The 8,094-nt window shown below is 37.3% G+C and overlaps 1 protein-coding gene across 11 annotated transcripts; it reads left to right on the top strand.

The window, feature by feature from the left end:
- The first annotated feature begins 295 nt into the window (after positions 1 to 295).
- Positions 296 to 7,738, top strand: LOC111245270 (mitochondrial tRNA-specific 2-thiouridylase 1). Of its 11 annotated transcripts, none has more exons than XM_086981745.1 (5): positions 296 to 545; positions 1,391 to 1,509; positions 3,834 to 3,872; positions 5,008 to 5,098; positions 5,578 to 7,738. In XM_086981745.1, the coding sequence occupies exon 5, from the start codon at positions 5,663 to 5,665 to the stop codon at positions 6,473 to 6,475; it is 813 nt and encodes a 270-aa protein (XP_086837871.1). In that variant the 5' UTR covers positions 296 to 545; positions 1,391 to 1,509; positions 3,834 to 3,872; positions 5,008 to 5,098; positions 5,578 to 5,662; the 3' UTR covers positions 6,476 to 7,738. The 11 variants fall into 11 exon arrangements, with proteins under 11 accessions (XP_086837871.1, XP_086837873.1, XP_086837875.1 ...); XM_086981747.1 differs by having other exon boundaries at positions 5,017 to 5,098; XM_086981749.1 differs by having other exon boundaries at positions 1,469 to 1,509.
- Positions 7,739 to 8,094: the final 356 nt, after the last annotated feature.

Here is an 8,094-nt window from a genome sequence, read left to right on the forward strand (position 1 = left end):
CAACACCTGCTTATTTCTTAAATCCTGCGCGATCCCGCTCGGCGCTAACGGTACTCCGATGGCGGAGAGTAGGACTCTGTGAGGCAAGAAGGACCCGCTCGATTTAGCGGGCAGACCTGTCTCAATGAATTAGCCGAAACTTGTTTTTGCACTTACTCTGGCTATTAACTGATCTTAATATATTGAACAGGATCATAGTGTAGTTAAGCCATAGAGCGAGTATTCTGTTAGACGCTACGCGAATGAAGATTGGAGTAAACTACAGCAAAATATTGTGGAGCTCACTGGTCTAGCTCACCGCTAGTTTAGCGGGTCGAATATTTTGGCCATGTGAGGATTGTCGAACGCGTGCGAGTCAATAGAAACAATACCGGATGTAAAACGCGAAAGTCAGTAAGTCAAAAGTACAACAGCCTGTTAAAGGATAATCCGTGCAATTCGTTAGTGGTTGTCATGCAACAGTTCTATTGCACTAAATATCGTATGACTTGAGTTCTTGTGAGAACATCAAGTTAATGCGATGCCATTCTCCAGCTAGAAGCAAGGTAAGGGAATAGTTTTTTAGAAGGATTTAAATTAGGAAATTGCTTTCATTTGCGTGAAGTTAGTTTTTATTTAACTGTTATGCTTTTTCCGTACCCTTATGTTAGAAAATTGTTGGATTTCATTTTTTATTAGCAGCTTATTATATTGAAATAAGAATGCTCAACCCATTTAAGTTGTCTCTATTTTCTCATAGTTTTTGTGCCATAATAAGTACACAACGTAAGGCCTCTGAACATTGCGCGACTTTCCTAATTTCCGTTTATAGCTCATAAATTGCATTGTGAAACAATAAGGTGTTTTACTATTACCCACCTTGGAAACAAACATCTGTAGATTAGTGTTATATATATATTATACAGTAAGATGAAGACGCTCAACTTATTAGGAGATCTTCGTCGAATAATAAAAATTACTAAGTATGTATTTCCTATGCAATGCGGATTGTGACTACTGCTTTTTGCTACAAACGATCTTTCCTAACTCGATCTTGAGGTCCTGGATAAAATTCTTCATACGTATGTGCCAAAGTATAGTTTTGAAATCTATAAGCCTCGCTGCAAACCTTTACCAGAATAATAACTGTGTTAATATAAATCCGGAATGTCTCAAATAATATTGGGTTGTTCAATACGCAATTCACTCCATAGTATATTATTAACATGCAAAGGAAAGTTTAAATGTCCTTTTTGATGTAGGTGTACTTAACACAATTCATACAAAATGAGGAGCAAATATCTTGTTAAGCTGCTAATATAACGGTACAGATTAAACTGTTCGTAGTTGTATCATGAGAATTTAACAGGTGTTGTGTTTCTTGGGGTTCTTATTACATTTTCTGTATTAGTTGATGTTAGTGACCTAAAGCAATGTTTGTATACATTGCTAAAACCTCGATGGGGTCTTCAAGAGTTCACTTTTTCAGAAGAATGAGCCCTCAGCATGACACAATAAGCGAAAACCCAGGTGAGCAACGAATAATGATTTCGTACATAACTTAAAAATAAAGTAATCTAAACAAATATTTACATTTACCAATTCTGTAATTTTGCTTTATCCACATAACACTTGAGTTTAGTACTTCACTTGTCCAACAGCTTGGCAAGATTATATAAAATTCTCTTTGAAAACTAAAATATTCTTAAACTCTTGCAGTTTACTAGAACCGGAAAATTCGCATGTGGTTAATAATTTTGTATTTCGTCAGATACTTTATTTACTGATCGCCGCAAAGTGACTTTCTGTGAATGTTGAATTATGTTGATTTCTTTCTTCGGATCCTACTCGAAGCGATATACCTGAGTTAAAAGTGCCTTTTCACTACCAGGTCGTTACACGTATATACATTATTAGCTAGAACATATATAGTAGAACTAATATCGTCAAAATATAAGAAACTAGCCAAACTTTTATTTTAAAATATTTTACACAGAGAAATAAAAACATTTTAGAGGCAGCTATGTAATTATTTAGAAACCTAGGGTTTTAGATATGAGAGAAAATTTAATGACAAAATGAAGAGTTATTATTATCTGAATTATTGAACTAGAGACCGAATCCATTGTCGAGTTTCGTATGCCTCAATACAGCGCAAGCCGTAATAGAAATATTAGTCGTTTCAATATTTTTTAAGACAAATTCAAAAAAACTCTAGTAGTTAACTACATATAATTTGAATACTTAAAGCCCTTAAGTTTATTTGGCGATAAACTAGCTATTGGCCAAGTACTTTTTTTATTGAAACACAGGTTGCATATAAACGTGTGCTAATGGATTTGAACCAGTTATACTCCGAACATAACGTCTAAATACCCCTCCCCCCTCTTTTCCCTGTCCGCTAGTTAACTGAGGCACCACTGTGACAATTAAGCCATATAAATAAAATGAATCGAAATTTAACTACGGAAGATTTACGAGGTATGGTTTATACTCTATTTCATGGGTGCTATTCATGGGAGATGGGTGTATAATAGCAGCAAAACAAAGTGTGCATACTACATTTTAAGGAATGTTTGTTAGCTTTGTTCGTCCTAGAAAGTACAACATTGCGTGGTTAGTAAGTACCAAGTATATTTAATACTTTTATATAAGCATATATGGGCGCTTACTAAGCTTTTTAGAGTGTGTAAAAATGATAAGCCTTTGGACTGCCCGCTATCAATAGATACAGAAAGCACCGTTACAGATTACTATATTATTTCCTTGAAATTCGATACATTTCCTAAAATAGATAATTACTGTCAAGGTGGGACACCATCATTATGATTTTTGTGTGATTATCATTAAATGGGTGTTACCTTAGCAAGTTGAGGTCATGGTGGTGGCTGTAAAATTTTAATTTTTCAGTATTTGTACCCTTGTACTTTCAACTAATTGTAAGAATTCAATAGAATGTACGAAGTTTTACCGATATTTCGCTATTTGTGACACCCTGAAAGCAGTACCAGATACCGCCAGTAAAAAAAAGCATGTCCGCGATACGATTTCATTCAAAACAAACTGTTGATTTATTATATGCGCTTTAAATTACAGGAAAGTGCATTTATACATACACAAGAGGTACTCAAAGATGCCAGTTCCTTAGCCAACCAGCCTATTTCCTACGCAGAATTAAGTTTTAGATTGCTTAAAGCCTACTTAATATTGGAGATATACTCGCCTTTTGTGACTTAAACTGTTGCTGATTCATATTTGGCTCATTAAATTCAGTAAACAGAGGTACTTTTTCATCAAGAACTAAATCTACCAAGTTTATTGATTCAGCTGCTGCCCGTCTATCCCATCTGAATGTTACCAAAAGGTTCATTTTGATTGTTAAAAAAACTAGTAACATAGGGCTCCATAGACTTACAAAATTCATGTGTAGGTAATGAAATCGAAGTTCATTTAGGGTTTTCTTTAATAAAATTAAGGTATTAATCTCCTTTATAGATACCGGGTCTTATCTCTAGATATTTGCTATGGTAGTATGGGACTTTAGTCGGCGCTTTCTGACTGCAGCAATACAACCCCGTTAATTCTCACTTTTATCTGTTTCTGCTCTTCCTTCAGCACTTGTTTGATATTATTTCAACATAGGCTTTTAGAGGCATTGCTACAGTACTTAATCAAGCCATTTCCACTACTTGAGTAGTAGCTATTTTTGGATTGGGATATCGCTTTAAGTGAAATTTATTTTAGATATCAAAAGCAGACTATCAAAGCAACAAACTGAGTTATCATTAAAACAGATATCAAAGGGTACTCTTGATTCGTTTTAGCAACTGCGTTCTTTGTTCATGTCTCCTCAGATGATTGCATGCGCGCTGTCTGGCGGGGTCGATTCAGCGGTGAGTCTACACCTGCTCCTAAAAAGGCTGCCTCGCCGGCTTATCAAAGCAGTCTTTATGAAGAATTGGAACGAAGGTGGAGACAACGTCTGCGACTTATCGCAAGATCTGAAATCCGCTCGGGAGATTGCTACGCATTTTGATGTGGAATTTCACACAGCCGATTTCTCGAAGGAGTACTGGCTGCAAGTATTCGAGCCAATGATTGCTGACTTCAGTGCCGGCATTACACCAAACCCGGACGTTTTATGTAACCGGCATATTAAATTCGATCGAATGTTTCGATATTGTCAGGACAAACTCGGTGCAGAAAAAATAGCAACTGGCCATTATGCGAGACTACGAGAGCACAAAGAACAAATGCATTTACTGCGAGGCTTAGATCACAGAAAAGATCAGACATTTTTCCTGGCCGCTGTTAAAAGAGAAGCGTTGAAATTTACTGAATTCCCTATAGGAGAACTACCTAAAAAGCGCGTGAAGCAGATTGCCATTGAAATGGGTTTGCCTTCACTGGCGCATCGCAAGGAATCGACGGGTATCTGTTTCATAGGCAGGCGAAAGTTTTATAACTTTATCGACGACTACGTTGAGCCGCAGCTAGGAAATTTTGTTGATGTAGATAGTGGCAAGATCGTCGGAAAGCATACGGGTAAACACCATTGGACACTAGGCCAAAGAGCTCGCATTGAAACCTTGGGCAAGCCATACTACATCGCAGGATTACCGCCAGGGAACGATGTCATGGTTTGCAAGGGACATTCGCATCCGAGGCTTTTATGCGACAGTTTCAAGGCAAAGAATCCTCATTGGATAAATGAAAAGTTTCGCGGATGGACAGGATCACTGGACTTTAAGACGCAACATACCGACCCAGTGGCACGATGCCGTCTGGTTGAAAATACTGACAACGTGATAAGAATTCAGCTTGGTCACTTTAAACGAGCGATCACTCCAGGGCAACATGTGGTCCTATATGATAATGAGGAATGTGTTGGATCGGCAAAAATAGATAAATTAGGGCCATCACTCGATAAGGTTTTATAAAATTGAATGATAAACAGCCATTATTATTAGCATTTGTAATAATAAAAAGATAATCTTGTAATTAATGCAAATTGTCGTTTTTCCTTAGCAATCGTAGGATACGATAAAAAGCGAATACAAAAGCCAACCCGGGTGAGAATTCGGTATCCTAAACAACTTACAATCAAGTCAAATTAGAGGTAAATATTTGATTATAGATTAGGTAAAGAAATCAACTTATATTAATCTTAAGTTAAGAAAGACAAGAGAGAATAGAAAGTAGGTTATATTATATATTAATGGAATAGAGTATTATTAGGTAACCTAATCTCCTAATTTCCGTAATTTATTTTAATTTTTTTTAATCGATGATGACTTATGGTCTGTAATTTATTTATTAATCGTGAATAAATGGTGTTATTCTACACGTCGATTTAATATCTTTAGAACGAAGTTCGATATAATTATGCCAAAAAAATGTAAATAATGTTGTCCATAAATGTTCATCAAAAATCTTAAACCACGACAAAGGGTATTCTTTTGAAGAATGCATATTCTGTGCAAACGTTAATTTATACGAGTGAGGTGACTATTTTTGCATAGGCTGAAAAAGTAGTTAATTTGGCAGCATTACTAGATAAAACATTATATGTAAAACTCTCCTTATTTCTCTTTGTAGATGGAGTCGCTGCAGCTTGTCGTCATAGCTCCCTGGAACTTTTACGTTGAACCATTCCTTTAACAAAAGTTCAAGTTGAAAAGTCATGGACCATCCGCCAAGCGAAGTCGATACGAAGAGGCAAAATCGAAACTGGAAAAGGCGACAGCGCCGCAAGGCAGCCAAGAAGAAGGCCAGGCTTCGGTATTTCGCGCTGCGTACAGATTTAACATCGACAAAGGACCCGAATGCGACTAATAAAGGTATCATGCTAGCTGATTACAAGGCCACAGATAGTAGCGAGGAAGCTTCAAACCAAAGGAACATTAGTGATTCGACACAGCGTGAAGACATGGTAGAATTGCAAGAAATTAAGTTTATACCCCATAGTAAGCCTTTAGGAGCCACGGACCGAAGGACAGGAACAGGGTCATCCGACATATCTAATAACACAAGCTTGCAGTTAGACAACAAAAACCTACACAAGCTCATCAGTGAGATTCAAATGCGAATTCGTAGGCTAGAGAAGTTGCATGAACTTCGGAGGCGTTTACTGTTGAGGCATTTTTGGAAATACAGCAAAACAGGTGAAACAAAGTTCACGCTCGTTTTCGAAAACCTTATGAAAAAACTAAGAAGTCTTCTTGTAGATTTGAATGCAGAAGAAGCGATGGACGGTAACAATAAAAAAATCGTAGAGGCAAAAACGAATTACGGAAAATCAAACCGCGTTCCGGATATCGAAGTGGCCCTTTTTGGTGGAAAACGTCATATCCCCTTGCATAGTGCAGAAGAACTGGTGGACGTGCGACGTCAGTGGGACGCCTATGAAAGTACCGAGGGGCAGACGGTGCCAGTTCGATGGGTTGAGGCGCCGAAAGAGCCCACCGAAGAATGGGCAGAATATCTCGTCCAGTAAGCTGGCTTTATAGTCCAGTTGGAACAAAAGGACTGTCGGTCATTTGGAGATGCAGCATGCTAAATATAGACAGCAGCAGCTGGCAACAATGGAGGTGCTTTAGTGTTTTTAAACGCATTTTATATATATATATATATATAATTTTTTTTTTTATAAATATAGCCTCTTATAATATTGCACCAACAGAAGAGTAATTCCAACAAGTATTTGAGAGTACCTTTAGGTTTGACAACGACTACAGCACGACTGTGTTACCGTTCAGCATACATTGGATATAATCAGTCAACGCCATCAAATATTTACCCGTTTAACAAAGCCACTGCAACGCTCTGAAGTTATATATCCATATAGGGAAAACCTGCCTTCTAGTGCACAGTTTATTTGTAAGTGAAACGCTTTGAGTTCTACGTAAACCGAAGCTGTAGGATCGTATTACGTACGCTTGGCTTTCTCTGCCCAGCTGCACCATAGACATTGTATCTACCATTTGTGGGTGTTGGTCAGCGATAGTAAGCAAGTTTTTCCAGAAGAAGCTAATTTGAGTTTTCCAGGCTCTCTGGTAGTGGTGTGCTCTGGGCTGTTATTATATGAAAAAGTATCATTTGGACCATATATACTAGGGCGTTGTCCCAGTCAAAACGGTCTTCCAAAAACAAGATAAAGCATTTTGGTTCTCGGCGGCTCTTTTGTATTAAAGCACCGCACTCCACTTGAAAACTCTCAAAGAACCTTAGCAAATAGCTGAAATTCGTTGTGTCCATTCCCTCATTTTGCCCGTCGTTCTTAATTAAAGCTTCAAAAGTCCGAAGTAGTCGCTGGTAATATGTGCTAGGTACTATGTATTAACAGCGGGAGTTCGTTGTTCATACAGACCTTTTACTCCACTCACATAAACTCAACGAAGAACTTGATATAATGCCACTATAAATGAATAGCTTATAGAGAATCGTTTTATAAACCAAAGATTACGTAGAATTATTCCAAATGTCTCTAAAACTGTTGTGAGCACCAATGTTTTAATCATAAAAGCTTTATCGTTTCACTATATATGCGGGTGTTCGTCGTAATTGTAAGTAATACTAGTGGTTATATGTTTTTGAAAAAACAGGCATATCGGTATAAGTAATTTGTGATGTATATCGATTTGTAATGTTATATATGCGGAGGCACAATATTGTCGTGTAGGTATTATATATAGGGATTGTGTGGAACTTCTACATGTGAATAAATGCAACCAAATAAACCCATATGCAATTGAGATAATTATTGATTTTCTTTTTGTTTGGTTGTTGAATATTAGGAAATATCTCTAATATAATGCTAATTGTACTTCATTAGCTAGAACTAGGTAAATGATCGGCGCCGTTTGAAGGCGACGTTTTCTCTGTGGCTGTTATGCAGGCTCGATTGCGTTGTCCTGGTAATCGTAGACAACATGAATACTAGTCACCGCTGATTCAAATTTCAACGTTGGCAGACGGTGACAAGAGCCACTGGAGTTTTACACAAGAGCCAAATAATTGAAAAAAAAATCGCTATAAGAGTTATTATTTCTTTCCCGCTTCAGGTCCTCTAGACAAAATGCAGATAGGTCTAACAAGGGTTCCTTTAAGAGTTTT

The sequence above is a fragment of the Varroa destructor genome, unplaced genomic scaffold (genome assembly GCF_002443255.2).
Source record: "Varroa destructor unplaced genomic scaffold, Vdes_3.0 BEIS01000002.1, whole genome shotgun sequence".
NCBI classification, from domain to species: domain Eukaryota; kingdom Metazoa; phylum Arthropoda; class Arachnida; order Mesostigmata; family Varroidae; genus Varroa; species Varroa destructor.

Coding starts and splice junctions, on each gene's coding strand:
- LOC111245270 (XM_086981742.1), top strand. CDS start 516: ATGCGATGCCATTCTCCAGCTAGAAGCAAG. Junction 546..3,833: donor ATTCTCCAGCTAGAAGCAAG/GTAAGGGAATAG, acceptor ATGTCTCCTCAG/ATGATTGCATGCGCGCTGTC.